At 52.3% G+C, this 18682-nt stretch overlaps 1 protein-coding gene across 1 annotated transcript; it reads left to right on the plus strand.

Annotated features, from left to right (window-relative positions):
• The first annotated feature begins 275 nt into the window (after positions 1 to 275).
• ADORA2B (adenosine A2b receptor) lies at positions 276 to 15931 on the plus strand. Its single transcript, XM_074160604.1, has 2 exons — positions 276 to 640; positions 15238 to 15931. The coding sequence occupies exons 1-2, from the start codon at positions 276 to 278 to the stop codon at positions 15929 to 15931; spliced, it is 1059 nt and encodes a 352-aa protein (XP_074016705.1).
• Positions 15932 to 18682: the final 2751 nt, after the last annotated feature.

Genomic DNA, 18682 nt, shown 5'->3' on the forward strand with positions numbered 1-18682 from the left:
CGGCGGGCTCAGCGGCCGGGTCCGGCGGCAGCGGCGGGCGGGCGGTGATCGGTGCCCCGCGGGAGCGCGGCCGCGGATGCCCGGCGGGGGCCGAGCGGTGCGGGCAGCGGGGGGCCGCGGTCCGGGGCTCGCCGCGCCCCTCCGGCCCCCCACGCCCCGGCGGCCGGGCGGGAGGCGGCGGTGAGCCCGGGGATGGGTGTTTCTCGCCGGGAAGCGCTGCCCCGTGGCCTGTTGGTACCTGCGGACGGGCGCCCAGTGGAAAGTACCTTTTTCTTATGAACGGTTCTAGCTCCTCGCCCTGGGTTCTCGCCATGGACACGATGAAAACCACCTATATCGTGCTGGAACTGATCATCGCTGTGCTGTCTATCGCTGGTAACGTCCTGGTCTGCTGGGCTGTGGCCATCAACAGTACCTTGAAGAACGCAACCAACTATTTCCTGGTGTCCCTGGCAGTGGCTGATATTGCGGTGGGTTTGTTAGCCATCCCTTTCGCCATCACCATCAGCATCGGATTCCGGGTGGATTTTCACAGCTGCCTCTTCTTCGCCTGCTTCGTCCTGGTGCTGACCCAAAGCTCCATTTTCAGCTTGCTGGCAGTGGCCATCGACAGGTACCTGGCTATTAAGATCCCACTGAGGTAAGAGACTGAAGTGCACGCAAGTAGCCACATTCCCTGACAGCCCAGACTGCGACCTCCCTTGCCGTAGAGTGCAGGAACTTTTAGTCTCTAGTGTTATCGTAAGAGGTTTGCTGCTCATAGGTGGTGATGAAAATAACAGAGATTTTGCACTCATTTGCTGCAGGACTGGGATCAGGTTTTTACTATCCTGCCTCTTACTTCAAAATATGCCTGGTAGCTCAGTTTCTTGAAGATGTTTGTCTTGGGAGGGTCAGTGGCTTCTTAGGGGGGGTCTATACAGTGATGCATTTGTTAAAGCTAATCTATGTAGGTATTTATACAGCCCCCATTATTGTGGTGCCTGGGCATCTTCCAGGTAATTAAATATAGAAGCAACCACTCTTTCTGCTACTTCCCAGCCTATTAGAGAAGTAGTTTTGCAGGCTGTTCTGTAAGAGCTCATCTCTTCCTGAGGAGCTCAGATCCCAATACTTTTAGAAAGAAAGAAATACTTTTAGATCTTAAATAGATCTTAATACGACTTTGTACGTACTTCACATTTTCAGCTAGGGCTAGAGTCTAACTAGGCTGTCTTCCAGTGTTAAGAAGGCTACAATGAATGAGCTGAAAGTGCATCTGCAAATGCTGAAACCGCATTTCAGTGCTTGCACACGCACCTTTTCCTCCTGTGTGCTTACAGTAAGAGAGCGTATAGATCAGTAAATGTCAGAAGGTGTCAGGTCTGTGCGTACACTGTGAAAGGAGAGGAAAGAAGGAGGAAGGATTCATACGTCAGATTTCAGAATTTTACAGTTTCGATTTTCATCCAAGTGCAGTATCAAGGCTATAAATTGCTTACCTTCTAATTCACAGGGCGTTGCAATATTCTGGGGTAAAATGTATTGAGTGTGTTTTACAGTCACTTTACCAGTGAGTTGGTGCAGCAGCTTCCATAAGCTTAAGTGCACCAAACCCCCAGCTTTGGGTTACAAATTACCTGAGTCCATTAGTCTCAGTATCCTTCACGTCTCTGTTGTCCCTCCTCAAGAACAAGACATGGATGGAGCCCTGCTGGGGACTCCGGGACTGCTCAGGGGGCTGCTCAGAAGTGGAGGCTGTGGGGAAGCAGGACAGATTTGGAGTGGGGACGTCAGCTGAACTGTGTAAGCTGCAGCTTTTCGAGGTTCTGCTTATCTCTGGTATCTCCCTCACACGAGCGATAAAGTCACCCTAAAATGATTTAAAAAAATAAAAACCCTTCACCCTGTTCTGGCACCTCGCATCAGAGAAGTCCAACGCATTGGGCAAATATTAATTAGTTGTCAGGCAGATGATAAAAGCTGGTAGTGGAAATGCATGTGCACTGAGTGGCTGCGTGTGTCATCGGAGCACAGCGCATGGAAATTCCACGGGATGCAGAGTAAGTGAGAGCCGAGCAGCAGCACTGGGCTGTGCGGGAGGGAGCGGGGACAGAGCAGCCCAGATTGCTGCCAGCACCTCCAAAGCCGCCAGCACCTCCAAAGCCAACTGCTTCCCTTCCCAGCCACCCACCTGGACTCGGGCACCCACGTTGGCTCTGGAAAATGCTTTGGTGCCTCATCCATTCATTCGCTTGGGGCTTTCTCAGGATGGGGACTAGCGGCAGAGCAGCAGCTATGGAAGAAGGTTGAATTTTTTCGGTTTCAGTTTAATCGCAGCACCCGCCACAAGCAGGCTGTTGGAGCACAGGCTGTTAATTGTAACTCTTTTCATTTGTACCACAAGTGATTTTTGCAGCACTTGGCTGAGGAAGTTGAATCTTGTGAGCTCCTTTTCTACTCTGCTGGAATCCGAGGTGAGAGCAGCAGATCAGAAATGCTCAGAGGGGATCATTTACATGTTTGCAGAAGGGAAGTGGTTTTTGTGAACTGACAAAATAGCGAGTATTTCCTCCACTCTTTTTTTTTTTTTTTTTTTTCTCTCCACAGTCCTGGTTTCTAGCACGTTTGCTCGGCTCTCTGTGAGGTCAGCTCATACACCTGTGTGGGATGAGATCCCAGGGAGTTTGCCTTGCTTTGGGATCCTTCCCCAGTATCGCTTTTTCACCCTATCTGAGGCCAAATCTTTTATTCCATTTGCACAAACGTCTCTATTCCTATGAGTGCTTCTTAGGTGGACACATACAGCCCCTTCAGCTGTAAACAGAGATCCAGGAGTCCCGTTCTGGTCTGGTCTGAAGTGTGAAGTTTGGATTAAACTTGGTCTTGGCATCGAGGCCCATTTCCTTGCTCTCAGAGGTGACCAGTAAGTAGAACCCCTTTAAAAGGAGGGGAGGCTTCTCACTGCTGGTATTGCAGGGCAATGGACGGGTCATTGCTTTGGCAACAGGATATTTAGGGACTGGTACTGAAAGGCTGTTTTATTTATACAGCCAAGAGCAGAAGAGGCTAGAGGAGGTTATAAAACTACACTGGCAAAACACTTCTCTACCTCTCTACTTTTCTAACCAGGGCTTAATTAGAGCTGCCTCCTCAGCATCGTTATTCTTGGGATGCTCCCTGCTGCTGCCGGTGGTGAGGGGGCAGGAACTTGTCCAGCCACCCGCTGTAGGCAGATGCACGCGCTGATTCTGGAAGGAGGTTTGTTCTGTGGAAAGCGAAAACTGGTCATCAGTTTGTAGGAACGGTGACCTTAGGAAAAGCTTTTCTTACCTAAACTCTCATTCTGGAGACCAGTGCAGAGGCTGATCACAGGCTATGAAGTATTAAACCTTTAAGAAAATGATTTGTACCCAGCCCTATCCAGCAATTACAATAAATAATGCAGTTGTTGCAGAGCAGATAAGCGTCCCTGTCGCATCCAGTGTACCCGTTCCCTGTGGAAACCTCCGCAGGGACATTGAGAGCTGAGTGTGCCATATGATTCAATACTATTTCAGGGCTATTTAAACACAGTGAGAGGCTGGGCAGGCCTGCAGGCTGGGGGGGTGCGGAGAAGTTTGCATTACCGCCAGGCTAATAATGGATTTTTCAGTTCTGTGGCTGAACCAAAAAAAATCCCATGGGGAAAAGGAAAATTGTTTCAGTCAAACTGAAACAGGGATGTTTGGAGGCTTCAGTGAAACAAAGTGATCCTGACCAACCTGGCAGATTTTGTTGAGTTGCTTAACCCTTTTGATGATGCTGTGCTGCTTTTTGAAATGGAGGCATCCTCGCTGGAAAGGCACTAACGAATTCTCATCTAGACAATTGCAAAAAAAAAATCTCTCAAAATTTTAAAATGGGGTTTTAGAACCCTCCCTCTTCAGGCTAAAAATATTTGCTGAATTTGACCTGAAGCCACGAATTCTTTCTGTCCCTTGGAACTCTTATTTTGTTTGTTTGTTTTTGTCAAATTTACTGTTTGCGGAGAAGCCCCCACCGCGCTGCCCAGTCTATGCAGCTGCAGCTCTGAGCCCTTTCCCGGGTCCCTTGTCCCCAGCCAACACACCAGGACACGGCGTCTTCTCTTCAGATGCTCTCTGACCCTGCCTTACTTCCCGCATCCCTCCTGGAGCCCAGTGCTTCCAGCCCAGTGGTTCCAACCAGGCAGCGCTGCTGCTGTCCCTGTGCCCATCCCTGTGCCACCCCGGGTACGTGGCACCATCCTCGCTCTCATCTGCCAACCTCCCCCCCCCCCAAAAGCCCAATCCTTCGCAGCGCTTCCTCCAAGCAGAATATCAAAGCCAGGCAACTGAGCATCTTTCAGCAGCAGTAAATCCATCCTGCAGTGCTTGGCACGAGAGCGGTGCTAGGCGTTCGCTCTCTGGCTTTCTCCAGAGCTGGATTTCGCCCCACAGTCCCAGAGCTGCGAGCCAAAGAAGATTTGTAGGTGGAATAAAAATCTTTCCCTTTTATTTGCATTAACCAAAATCCTTTGGCGTGGCTAATGATTGTAGGTAAGGATAGAAGCCTGGAACAAATGTGTCAGGAATTAGGGAGAGAGAAAAGTATCTGTATTTAGGGAGCAAAAGGAGAATGAAAGGCTGTACAACTTCATGCTCTGTGTGCCCTTGTCCGGCACAAGGACAGTGGACGTTGTCCTGCTGCTGCCTACCTGGCAAAGGCCCCAGCTGAGACCCGTGGAGGGAGAATTAGCCCCAACTCCCCGTGTTTTGAGCTGATCTGGTGTTTGTTCTTCCTCCCTGGATTTAGTTCTCTCCTGTCTTCCCTGGCAGAAGAGCAGGACTAATGTTCCCGGGCAGCTTTGCCGTGAACTAGAGCAGGGTATTCATGCCCATGCCCTCTCGCTTTCTGCACCCCCCTGAGCCCTGGCTGCCCCCCCTGCAGCCAGAGCATCCAAGCTTGGATCACCCTCTGTCAATGGTGCTGCTCTGCTCTGCCTCTGGTGCTGCTGCCCTCCCACCGGAGCTGCTGCCCTTCTTGTCTTTGACATGATGAAGGCCCAGCTCATTTCTGCTCTCCTCATGGAGACAAGTTCCATTTGGATTGTCGTGGCTCTTATCTGATCCTTTTAGCTGTGCAGTGTCCTTTCATGAGGTGGGTTGGCCGATGCTTTATAGCTGCCTGCCCTCACTTGTGCCCTGCTGCTGCAGAGGAGGGGGGTTCCCTGTTCTCCAGCAAAAAAATTGTTCCTGGAGTCCTCTCAGCTCCCAGCTTGTTCCTCAGCAAAGCAAACTGGTGGCTATTTATGGCAGGTGGGAGGGCTGGAGCCACTGGGAAGGAGAGAAAATCCTCTTCAGAGCCTTGGTCTTCCCCTGCCATTTTCTGTGTGCCACCAACGACACAGAGTTGCAGCTGCTCTTCCTTCTTCTGCCCTTGCTTCATTTCCTTTCCAAGGAAATCCTCGCGTTGCCCTTCATCTGAACTCCCAGGCGGGTTCTGCTCTTTATGTGTGGCTCACACGCGCGGTGCCCGATCCCCAGCCCCGAGCAGCACGGGAGGCATCCTCACTCCAGAGCGGTGGATGCTCTGCCTCCCAAGTCCATCCGATGGCTGTGCCTGGCCAAAGCTACCATCAGTTGATAAATTTAATGTGAACAAACCTGGCAAACGTGCCCGAGCGCTGCGGGCAGGAGGGCTGGCGTGGTGGGTTGAGCAACAGGGCTCTTGAAGGATGTTGCTGTCGGTTGAGCTCGGCTCAGGCAGAATGTGGGGGCATTTGAGCTGCAGCTGGGGGCTGGCAGCTCCGGGCTTCGGATGGAGACGACTCTGGACAGAGAAGCACAATAAAAAAAGTCAGGAATAATCGTATGTGCCCTCATGGCCATAAACCGGAGGGGGGAAATCACAGCTATTTTTAGTTGCGAGCAGCCTGGTTTCCTTGAAATGCCTGTCCCAAATTTTTATATTTTTCCCCCACCTCGGGGGTCACTTCCCTCCCAAAAAGCAAAATCCTGTCAGGAAGAGAATTCATTGCCTGTGAGACCTCTGGCCCGACGCAGCTCCCGCGGAGGCGGGGGGGGCAGCAGGGATGTGGAGGAGCAGCAGCTGGGAGTCTCATTTCCAGGCTGTCGGCTGAGGGCACCGATCTCTGGGCTTGAGCCAGGACCCAGAGCTTTGGGTTTAGGAGCGTTTTTTCAGTTTTGGTCAGATTAGTCTGTTAAAAATACAGGTTAATTCTTAGGTGAAAAAAATCTACTTTTGAAATCTAGCAGAATTTTGTGCCAGAAGTAAGACCTTTTGACCTCTCTGCAAAAATATGTATTAAAACGAAATGTTTTGACAGTGAACGGTTTTATTTTACATTTAAAAGTTTTTGCTTTGTTAATTAACGGGCTTGTTCTTGCGGATTTTATGAATTTGCTGTTTGCCATAGCAATGAGCACAAAACTGAGTCTTTTAGGCATGTTCTGCCCTGGCCCTTGGCTGTGCCGGGCAGTCACTGCACGGGGGGTGTTGGGGCTGCTCTCACTGTGTTAGAGACGGCTTTGGTCTGCAGGATGCCAGGAATCGGTGACGCCAGCTGTGTCTACAGATGTGTCAGTCCTCTCCCCTCCCCACCGGCTCTGGTGGCTTTGCTAAGTCCGACGGCAGGCTCAGGGAATTTGTACGTGCCAAAGAGCGGATTATCTCCTAATCCTACAGATGACATCAGGCTGGGCATGAGCCACAAATAACCTGCGAGTACATCGGTGGGTGTGTGTCTGTGCCCTTACGCTCACCCTTCGGTGACATGTGGGCACTGGTGTGTCACTGAGCGCCGTGACCAGAGCTGCTGGACCCACTGGGGACAAGGGACAGAGCACAGACCCTGCTCTGTCTGCTCCCCCTTTGTGGTGCACCAGCACCCATCACCCTGTACCCCAGCATTTGCATCCTCTCTCCCTCCTGAACCCCAGGGAGCGCGGTGCTGTGGGGACGGCTCTTGGCCACGTCCTCTTTTCCCCATGCCCAGACCAGTCAGTCTCTCCCACAATGTTTGCCCGTTGTGCTGCAATGGCACAGCTGGAGCATTGGGGGCTGGATGCAGTGTCACCGGCTGGTCCGAACCCAGCTGGTCCAACAGCCCTTTGGGCAGGTTGGTCAGGGCTCTGCAGGGAAGGCAGATGAGCAGCAACTTGCTGGGGCTGGTGGATGGAGAGGCAGTTTGGGGCCTTTGGGAAGGGCTTCAGCATCTGTTTCATTGCAAAAAGGGTGGTCCGACAGAGATCTGCCGTCTGCCCACCCGTGTCTGGTATCTGAGTGGGCAGGGCCCTGGGTGCCTGGGAGGGGCAGTGGTCCCACCACTGCTCCATAGCCAGGATCACACCCAAACAGCTTGCCGTGAATCATAGTTCCTATCTCACCTCTACCAGCTGCCTTTAACTCAGCTGCCCCAGTGCTGCACAGCTGAGGTCTGACCGCTCTGGGAGGTTTGGAATGACAAAAATGCTCAGCCCCAGGCACCCTCAGGATGATAATGTGGGACTTCAGACCCCTGGAGGGAGGGTGGTGCCAAGGAAGAGCTCAGGAGGGCTATGGGGCTCCTAAGATTCCCAGCCTTGCGGTTTTGGGTCAGGAGAACCAGGTTTTTGGGCTCTAGGACTCAGAGGCACCCCATGAAGGATGGAGGGGGGGCAGGTATCGCACACCCCTGCCTGCACATGGGCGTTTGGAGGCGGCTGCTGGTGTTTTGATGTCTCCGGTTGATGGCATGTGAGAGACGGTGTGTGGAGCGCTCAGATCATTTCCTTCCTGTGCCCCGGGGGCTCTGTGCACCTCTGGCAGTCCCCCAGCACCAGGCGAGGGCACAGCAGCCTGGGGTTGCCCAGCGTGGGCAGGGAGCCCACAGCTTGCCCTGCGCCCCGCTTGTACCCCGTGCTTCTTAGTTCAGTTTTCAGTCACCTTTTCTCACCCCCTCAAGGCGAGAGCTGGCTGGGGCCGCCTTCTGCAGACAGAAACCGAGGTAGCGAATGCAAATTCCTGCCTGGCCGCTCTGAAAGCGTGTGAGAAAAACATTCACACATCGCAGGTGCTGTTGGAGTTCAACACGAGCGCAGCTCTGCAGCCCCCTCTCACCCCTCCCCACCCCGCAGCAGCCTGAGCTGCCGTTTCCCTTCTTATTCACTTCTTAATCCTCCAGATGACCCAAATGCGTGCTGTTTTCAGGGTGCTTTGGGCCAAAAAATGCACTCTCCTGCATTTCTCCTTCCCCCATTCCTGGTCCTGCAAACCCCGTGCCCACACCCATAATTTGGAGTCTTCGTAACTGAGGGGCAGTTAACCTGGGGCTGCAAGCAGGTTTGCTTCTGGCTGGCAGATGTCCCCCATCCCTGCCTTCCTCTGGGGGCAGCAGATGGCCACTGTCTGCCCAAGGGCTCATCTTCAGCCAGAACCGCTTCATCCTGGGCTCTGTGCTGCTGCTGTTCATGCCCTTCTCTGCCTCACGTCTGTCTGCTTCCCTGTGTCTCTGCTCCCAGGTGGAATTGCTTCCCAGAGAGCGAACAGGCAGCACGGCAGGTCTGGAGCAGCCCCAGCCCCTGACAGCCTCCCGTCACACACTGGGCTTGTCGTTTTCTCTTACTAGTTCAAAAACATCTAGTTTTTATTTCAGACTAAGGCTGAAAATGCCGTATAACGTGAGCAAAGCAAGCCCTGGAGGAAGTTAAAGCCGCGTGGTCTTTACCGGAGAGGTACCTTCTAGTCTTTACCAGAGAGTTGGTGGAGTCTCCTTCTCTGGAGAGAATCCAAACCCTCCTGGATGCGTTCCTGTCCAACCTGCTCTGGGTGACCTTGCTTTGGCAGGGGGTTGGACTGGACGATCTCCAGAGGTGCCTTCCAACCCCCACTGTTCTGCGATTCTGTGATTGTGCGATTTAAATGCCTTTAAGCGATCCCCCAAATCTAAAAATGAAGCGTTGCAACCTATGACCTTGCTGTTGGCTGCCTCGAGCAGGACTGGAAACCGAGCAGCCCCGGGGAGGCGAGCGGGTGGCTGTTCCTCCTCACTCTGAGGTGGGGGCCAAGGCCAGGCTGGGCTCCCCGAGCCCCCTGCCTCGAGTCTCAGAGCAGCACCCGCACCCCGACCCCCCTTTTGAAGGCAAGGCTTGCACAGCAGCCTGCAGCTGGGCTCTGTGTGGCGAGGGACGGCTGTTCTCACTTCCATGTCATTACCCAGGGTTGCACAACAGCAAGGGCCGTTTGCCCAGCGTGGGGTGCTCCCCATGGATGGGGAGTGCTCCCTGTGGATGTGTGCTCTTGGCAGTGAGAGCTGGGGAGGGCTGTCACCCTGGGAGCGCTCCCCTCTTCCCATTCAGCTTTTCCTGAGAGGTGGAGGATGGCCGTCAGCCAGCGCTCAGGGCCGACTCCATCCCCTGGAGGGTGGGTGCGCAGGGGCCGAGCTGCTGCAGCCCTCTGAGTTTCCCATGAAGGCAGCAGGAGCAACGGTCCCGGAAGCCGAGCGATGTCTCCTTGCCCCTCCAAGCAACCCCCGTGTGCCCACCCGAGTGGTGGGTGCCGGGGTGTTTGCAGTAACCCGTCCAGCTCGGTGTCTCCGGCAGGAAGGCCGGGAGTGCGAGCGGGGGACGCTGCCGCTGCTGTCCCCTGCGCACAATAGGGACAGATGCGGGAGGAAGCGATTTGTCTACAGCTGGACATGGACAGACACAGATGTCCTGCTTCCTCGGCTGATACCGTAACCGCTAATCAGATTTCTCACTCTCACCGCCAACTCCTTCCTGGTTAAAAAAGCAAAGCTTTTTCTTTTTTTTCTCCCCCCGCCTCCCTCCTCCCCAAGGTGCAATTTATGATTAATTTAAAATGTCCTGCCAGATTATTTCAGCTGGTATGCGATCTCCATTCCACGGCTGCCTGTGGAGCAAACAGGACGGCAGCAATGGTGCTTATTTCATTCTGTTGTAGCTAAAATAAATAAATAAATAAATAAAAGAGCAATATGCAAAGTACAGCTGCAAGCAGATGACAAGGATACAATGCTTGGCAGCCAAACTGCTGTCTCCACTTGTGAATGGAGGTGTTTGTGTATTTTCCTTCACGCTTAAAATAGAAACATATAAATTATCCCTGCTTGTTTGTATCAGAGCACCTGCGTAGCCCGAGTTCTGCAAACTCTCCATCTGCTCACCTCCCCGCGTCCCGCAGCCTGGGCACGGGGCACTGTCTCCAACAGTGGCCCAGTAGCCGGGAGGTAGGGAAGGACTTTGGAAAAAGGGCTGCCGTGGTGAACAAATGTAAGAGCGTCATGCCACCCTGCGGGTGACAGTCAAAGGGGTCACCCCATGACTGCCTGCCCCTGGGCAGGGCAAGGGCTGTGTGGTCAAACGGACCCTGCACCACAGAGCACACGGTGGGAAGGGCTGACGCAGGTCCTCAGGTTGCAGATCACCCTTTTGTTCAGCAACACATCCCAAATGTTCAGCAAAACTTTGCGACCCTCAGGTTTATTTAGTCAGTAACTCCATCAGCCAGGGCCCAGGCCACCATCATGGTCCATCAGACTCCACCAAGGACCAGGAAAGCAGATGTGTGGCACCGCTGTGTTTTGATCTGTTCATCCTTCTGGGATCAGCAGGGGATTCTCCCCAATTCCTGCTCTGAGGATACTAATGTGGGAATAATAGTCCCCTTCCAAACTGTTTCCTCTAGGCAGTTGCCGGTTCCTGCCCCAAGTCTAATCTCCCCAAATGATGAATTCCACCTTGGCTGTTGCTGTGGTTCCTCATGAGACAGGAGCTCAGGGGCAGCGGTGCCTCTGCTTGGGTGATCTCCGTGGGGTTGGTGGGGAGATGCCAGGTACGTGCAGGACATGACTCAGTTCCTGCCAGTCAGGAGCCAAACTCCTGCCCAGGAGAGGCCGGGCTGGCTGCAGGCTGGCAGCGCCTCCCGCTCTGCTCCGGCTGGGCTCGGCAGGGCCTGCCTGGGTGTCCTGGCTGGTGTCCAGCTCTAGTAAATAGCAGTAGAAATGCAATGAGATCGGTTGCAAAAAAACCCACCCTGACCATCCTACCAACCAGAGGCACAGTGTCTGGAGAACGCAGAGAGGTTTCCAGCTTCCTGCGCTAATGGACAACTCTGTCACTTTGGTGGTCACCATGATGCTCCTTTGGAAAAGCTGTGGACCTTGCTGAGCCATCACTGGCCACAGGTGACAGCGATGTGTGCTGGGTGAAGGACACCATCTCCAGTCCATGGGCCAGCTCAGGGGACATCTCCAGCTTCAGCGGCAAAGCGGTTGCTCACTCCACGGCATGGTGGCCGGGCAGAGCAGTGTTGTGCCCTGGCCGAGGTCTCTGCCGCTGGCCCGTCTTGGTGACGGCACAGCAGGTACAGACCCAGCAGCCTGGCGCTCGCACACGGTAACACCGGTGGGTCAGAGCCGGGTTGTAAAAGCAGCTGAACTTTCCTTAAAGTATTTGCCCTGGGCTGTCGTGGCTGTGGCTCTGGTGTGTCACAAACCCATAGTTACGTGTGGCAGGAGAAGAGAAACCTGCATCGCTCCATGGTGGCAGCAGAGCAGGGATGGCATTGGGGCTTCTGCAGCATGTCCACTGCGGGGACACTGGGTGGGAGCTGAGATAATTAGCTGCCTGACGATGATTACACCAGTAAAGAGACTTTGCCTGGCGGTGTGAAAGGAACTAATGCATTGCCAGGTTATTTAATCTCAATAAATCATTTTAAAATATTCAGCTGTTATTTACATTAAAGCAACACTTGATGCCTCCGGGCAGAAACCTAGAGGAGATTCAATATTTGTTATACATTAATTGAGCAGACTCAGGTGAGTAAATTTACTTTAATAGTTTTTTTGCCTAATAATATTAAGCCTAAAAGAGAATGGAGGAGGGGTTTGCTGGAGCATTCAGAGCTGTGAAAATCTGTTGGTTCCTCACTGTCTGTTCATGTTCTATAGAGCTCAGGAAAAACGGTGCATCCCAGCTGTCCCGCAGCCCGTGCTGCTGGTCTTGGGGGTGGTTCACGACGGGGGCTGCAGTCGTGCACAGCGGCTCGCTAACGAGACTCTTCGTGCCTTGACCTGGTAATAGTCAGGCACTTCCTTGTTTTTAAGGACGTGCTTAACTTCCGTTAACTTAAGGCAGTGTCCCACCAAATAAGTGTATTAAGGTAATAGCAAGGTAATTAGTGAACAACTTTAGAGCACCAAACTTCAATTTTAGATCTCCAATTTCACCTTGGCCTCTTCTGGCCGGCAGCTCAGCGACCAGCTGTGACTCTTCTCTGTAGTTGCAGCTGCGACCATCGTCGTTACCTGGGATCGAGCCACTGAATGGAGGGCTATCGGGAGGAATTTTCAATGCATTCCCACAAAAATGAAGAGCCCATCTAAGGAGTGCATTGTTCACTGTGAATAACCATCTCCACTTTAACGAGCAGCATCTCGTCCCTCTGGGACAGGCCTGCAGCCCCCCCCATTGCTCAGCTCTGGCTCATCTCCCCCCTTGCAGAAGGGGCCCTCACTTAAAGGTGGTGCTGGCTCCAGTTCCGCTGTGTGCGCTGGAGAAGAGTGAGCAACACTAAAATAAACACGCCACCATCACAGCACTGGAAAATGAAGTGACTTCTGAACTGGGCTTGTAAACCCTCAAGCCAAGCCTTATCTTTGCAGAAGAATTCAGGAGAAGAGCAGATGGAAGAAACCTTGTTTGGGGCCATGTGTTTTCAGCAAGAGGCAGCACTGAATGCCACCGTCCTGGAGGTGGCAAAGGGGACACCTGGCTCAGGACGGCACACAGCCACCATGACTTTTCCTTGTGTGCCTGTGCACAGCCTGATTCAGACTCAAAACTCCCAACCCTTCAGTTTCTCTTCCTGAACAATGGTCCCTTTTGCATTTTCCCGTCTTACTACAATAGTTTTTGGGATGTGACAGACCAAGCAGAGAAGCAACTCAAGTGACCAACTAAGAGTGAATAGCACAAGCCAAAGAACCACTTTTTTCTCTTCCCACGTGCAGAGCCATAGGTCAGCAGCAGCTCCTGGTGCTCCTACAGCACTGACTAAGCTTGGCCAACGTCATAGCTGGAGACTCAGACTTTGCCAAGAGATCGGATTTCTGGGAACTTGCTCAGAATCAAATCTTAAAGTTTTCAGGGGTGTTGAAAGCAACGGGCTTGGCCTCAGTGATGCCCTGTCTGATAACTTCTCATCTTCTGAAGCAGCAAGACTTGACAATAATGAGAGAAAAGTGCAGGAGAACCCCCTCGGTGGCTGGACCTGCCGTTTAGACATCTACCCTGTGGAGTGTCTTCACAGTTCAGTATCGCCTAAATGTGGCTGCTGCTCCCACATCCTCCGGGCCAGCCCCAGCCCACGGTTACCCCCAGCCCTGCTTTGCCACCCAGTTTATGCTGGCAGACCCCCCCCTACTTACCCTCCTGTCTTTGTAGCTTGCAGGAGGAGAGGGCCACAGGGCTCGCACGGAGGCGACCGCAGCGTGATTCACAGGCACAGCTGCGGTTCTGTGGGAATGAAACCCTCCCCTGCCTCACGGGCCGGAAGAAAATCAGAACAAACGTTCTTAGGAAAGGAGGAGCAGGGTAGCCAAGCCAGAGTAAACAAGCACTGAGAGAAGGGTGTGGGAAGGGGGGGACGTGTGTCAGCCAGCAGACGCTAATGGGCTGTGGAGAGGACAGTAATGGGTTTCTCATGTCTTTCTGGCAGTCGCCGAGCGCTTCGTATCTCCAAAGAGTGATCCGAGTGATGCTTTGATGTTGGCATCTGCTCTGGTTGCACCCAAATCAGCCTGACTTTTGCTGCTTCACGTTCCAGCTCTGTTTGTTTCTCTGGGGGATGGAGGGGCACCTTTGTTTTCTTGGCCATGAAGGCACCCAGTCTGTGGGGCTAGGAAAGGTGTGGGGCAGCGTGGGGCTCTGGACCCCTCAGCACCGCATCAGCTCGTCCCTGTGCCACCGCGGAGTTTCTCTGTAACACGTGAGAGCAGCAGGTGCCCAAGGAAGGCATTTGGTTAAAAAAATCTGGACCTTTACAAGCAGTTTTGGTGGGTGAGCAGAGCAGAGGCATCGTTTGACAGCAGAACCTATGCGCAGCCGGATGATTTAACCCCGCTGGCGGCTTCAGAAGCTGCAGGTCCGAGTCTGTGTGTGGCTTCAGGGCCCCTCGATGGTGCGCGTCCTGCAGAACTGGCACATCACACATGAGCAGCAGAGGCCAACACCAGCCCTGGGAGCTCAGCGAAGCTGCCCACATCAGCACTGTTGGTGGATGATGCACAAAGCAGGGACATCAAATGGGAGGAGAAGATCCCAGTATCCCTGGTTCCCAGCTCCACGCCTGGATGCGAGACTCTGAATGGAGACACAAACCCTGACTTGTAACTCTCCTGAGCAATCCATCATTCGCAGTTGCTTTCAGATGCTGGCTCAGAGAAGCCTTTCAGGGTGTTTGTTATCCAGCCACAACAAGCTTGTGTGGGCTGCAGTCTGGGATGTGTAAGCCAGGAATTACTCTGTTTGGGAAGCTGGTTGGATCCCTGGTTTTTACACACGTGTGCTTCCCACCTTAGCGGATGAGGGAGTACAGGAAGGGACATCACATCACAGGACTGCTGCTATCTCCAGTGAAAGCCAGCATTGCTTCAGGCGTAAGAGCAGCCCAAATTGAAGCAAGTTGGCTGTGATATGAAGGCTGCAGGCATGTGGTGATGCTGGTTAAGTCTTTAGCTACCCATTACAGCGTAGAATTGAGAGGAGCATTGTCTCAGCTGTAGTAAGTCAGCCCAGAAGTTCATGGAGCCCAGCAACGTGCCCTGGCGTGCCCAATAATGGATGCTTAGAGCAAGAGAGTAAGTAGGTGGTTACAGGGTGAGCCTTCCCCCTGCTTTTGCCCTCCTTGTAGTTGGTTTAAGCTCATGCAATGATAAAGCCTTTTTTAAGACTCCAAGTCCTTACCTGCTATTGAAGGATGTCTGCGGGCAGGGCCGGTGCTTGGCATCTCTCAGGAATAGTAAGTGAATCACCTCCCCAAATCACTTCGTGTAGGTGAAGAGCACAGGTGAGATTTTCTACCCCTCTGGTGATCGCAGAGGTGAGATTCCTGTGTGGGTGTGGGTGGGGCTTTTGTGGCATTACCCAAAATGCTGATGACTTTAACTGCAGGGAAGTCACAAGCGCTCATTTATTTAATGACTCTATCTTGGTTTTGTTCTTGATGCTGTAGATATAATAGCCTGGTGACCGGCAAGCGGGCGAGAGGACTCATTGCTGTGCTGTGGCTCCTGTCCTTTGGAATTGGACTGACTCCGCTTATGGGCTGGAATAAAGCCATGAGTGTTTGTCCCAACGCCACCAACGAGACAGGGCCTGGCATGGGGACAGAGCACCATGGCTGCTCCATCTCATGCTTCTTTGAGAATGTGGTAACGATGAGCTACATGGTGTACTTCAACTTCTTCGGCTGCGTGCTGCTCCCGCTCGTTATCATGCTGGGAATCTACATTAAGATATTCATGGTTGCCTGCAAACAGTTGCATCAGATCGAACTGATGGGCAACTCCAGGACCACACTGCAGAAGGAGGTCCATGCAGCCAAGTCTCTGGCCATCATTGTAGGACTTTTTGCCTTCTGTTGGCTGCCCCTGCACATCTTGAACTGCATCACTCACTTCCACGAGGAGTTCTCCAAATCCAAGCCTGAATGGGTGATGTATATGGCCATCATCCTCTCCCATGCCAACTCCGTCATCAATCCCATCATCTATGCCTACAGGATCAGGGACTTCCGCTACACCTTCCGCAAGATCATTTCCAAGATCCTCTGTAAGACGGACGACTTCCCCAAGGGCACCACTGACAACAACCAGCACCTGACTGTCACCAACATTAACTCCCCAGTGGCCTCCGTGACCATATGACCTTGCACGTCCTGCTCCCAGGATTTTCCCCTCTGTCCCTGACATTACCCTTCCCTGTGCCTATGTGAACAGTCACAGCCACCTCCCGGAGGAGTGCTCAGAGATGACCACTATGCAGTTATGCAGCTGTATTTTTTTTTTTAATTATTTTTTGTAATTAACATAGTGCCTCCTAGAGGAATAACCTGACCAGGGAGACCGAGTGCAGCTCACCCTCCACTGTAAACCCCGGTTGTGTGAGTGCTGGTGATCATATTGTATTTCCTTTCCAGGTCAGACAGTGACTGTGGAAGCCCCACCTGCTGGGGGGGTGTTTCCCCAATTGTGCTGCTCATGTCGAGTCCTAGGATCTTTATTTTAATTATTATTATTATTTTTTAATCTTTTGATTCATTTAGGAGTAATAATTTTGTGTCTGGTTTTGGGTTGTTCTTTAAGTCCATACTTGACAGCACTTTGGTAATACCCTAATTATTCCATCAATTGTTTGATGCAGTTAGTATTCTCCGATGGGAAAAAGTCTTACTTAGCCCAGTTGCTGGTGTGAAACTGAATCTGCGGTCCAGGCTCTGAGGGACGCGACCGTGTTGATGGGAAAACCAGATCAGAACTGGCCGGGCTATTTTTGGCCCCAGTATGGAAGCCCTACTTACTGAAAGAGAAAAAATATTAGAAAAGAGTTGACTGAAGTTTTAGAACAGCAATTTTTTATTGCCTTTAAATCACTTTGGTCTACAGGATTGTGCAGACCAACGCTCCGGGTTTGATTTCAAAGCTGTTTCCAGCTTTCAAAATGCAAAAGGCACAAGTGCCCTAATGGTCTCAGCTCCTCTGGGCCAGAGTCACTGAGGTTTGTGCAAACGCTCCCTCGTGACAATTAGGTTTTTGCTCCCAAGTCAAAACGTGCCAGCCTTGCAGTGCTTCCAGACGTGCGGGTTTTAGCTGTGACAGCTGGATGCTGCAGCTCGTCTGAGTCCTAAAACTTGGTCTTGCTGGGGTTCCTCTGTAGCTCAGTAACTCCCCCAGAAACTGAGTGCTTTTTTTTTTCTAATAGTGATTTTTATTTTTTTATTATTTTTATTTTTTTTAATCCTGACCTGCATCAGTAGCAAAAGAGACTGGAAGGGAGCTAACTTGCTCGAGAAGCTAAAATGCCTTGACTTGCGACCTGATTTTGGCCAAGCTCTTTGGGGGAAGAAGCTCACCCCGCCTGCCCTCAGCCAGGAGGGAAGGACAAAGCTCACTCATCAGCAGAGATGTCTTAATTTGTACGGCAAGTTAACGGCTCTCTGCAACAACAGCTCAGTAATTACCGCACCCGATTTAATAGGTAACTGTGATATGCAAAACTAGACAAAGGTAGAAAGAAGAGAGCATTAATCTCTGAAGTACGAGCTCCACTCCTCCAGCTGGCACGACAGCACGAGCACGGCTGTAAATGAACTGGTGCTTCTGGCGTGTCCTTTGCAGGGACAAAGGACTTGTTTCTCTCGCACAAGTGAGAGAAACAGGGAGGGGAGTCAGACAAACACCCAGCAGCCTCCCTTCGTGCCCAAAAGCCGACTGTGGCACAGACGCAGCTGGTCCTGACTAGCTCAGACCTGCCATCACCTTGTGGCCCTCCTACAAACGGGAGTCTTTCCCGAAGGTCTCTCCATAAGGTGGTACCAGCTCTCTCCAAAGCACCCAGCGCCAGCAGCATCACCACGCGATCGGTGAGAGCCTGGGGTGCAAGGACGTATACTTAATATGGCTTTTCTGTGGTGACCCCCCCCCCCCCCGCGGGGAGGCAGAGACAGGGAGCAGGCCTTTTCGAGCCGGGTGGCAGGGAAGGAAGTTTAAACACAGCCAGTTCCTGACGAACAGGTCCAGTGGACAGACTGTGATGCCTGGAGCAGTTTGTCCCTGATAAATTGTACTTGAATCATATAGAAATCAGCTTTCTATTTTTTTAACTGCATTGCACTAAAAGGGGGGTACTATAAGGCCCCAGGAGTTTCATTTCTCTGGTGCATTTGACAAATAATGTGTAAAATCAGCTGAAAAGCTGAAGAAATCCTGTTCCTGCAGCGTGTGCCGTGCCAGCTGGTGTGACCTGCAGCTGCAGGTATGACTTAGGGCCCATGAGGCAGACAGCGGCTGGTTCACTCGGGGTGATGGATTTCGCTTCTGCATGTGGAGCAGCTCAGCCGTAAGATCCAGCCCCAAACCCTGGTGAATCACCAGTAAGCCCTGAATGGGTTTGTACATGTTTATGCAATGTCCAAATTTAGCTCCAGCTCGGTATCTCAGATACCGAAGGATCTGAATGGTTCCTGTCCCACATGTTTCTCCTTGAACAGCCCCATTCAGCTTTGCTGCATCTGCCTTGGTCACAGTCCAGCGACCACATGTAGCCACCTCCTGCCACTGGGGCAGGGTTTGACTCTCTCCTCCTTTCATTCTTTCCCTTCTGTATTATCTTTGGCCGAGTTCCTTCTGTTAATCATGGCTGGAACCACGCAGGGTTTCACCTGCAGGTCTGGCAGTGTTGCAAAGTGGTTGCAAGCCACATTTATCCCTACAACAAAGAATGTCAGCTCCCCCCCTCCCCTCCCCGCTGGCTGAAAATGAACCAAACTCTGGACAGCAGGAACAGACTGACACACACAGCGCCGCAATACAGAGAGAGACGGTCCCAGAACACTTGCTCGTTTGTGACAGCTCACGCTGCAGCTCAGCAGCCACTACTGCTACCTGTCACATCCCTCT

Source organism: Numenius arquata, chromosome 18 (assembly GCF_964106895.1).
Source record: "Numenius arquata chromosome 18, bNumArq3.hap1.1, whole genome shotgun sequence".
NCBI lineage: Eukaryota > Metazoa > Chordata > Aves > Charadriiformes > Scolopacidae > Numenius > Numenius arquata.

What these genes read in the sequence shown, in the direction of transcription:
- ADORA2B (XM_074160604.1), top strand. Translation starts at nt 276, where the DNA reads ATGAACGGTTCTAGCTCCTCGCCCTGGGTTCTCGCCATGGACACGATG. An exon ending in GCTATTAAGATCCCACTGAG is followed by an intron (nt 641 to 15,237) that starts GTAAGAGACTGA and finishes TTGATGCTGTAG; the next exon opens with ATATAATAGCCTGGTGACCG.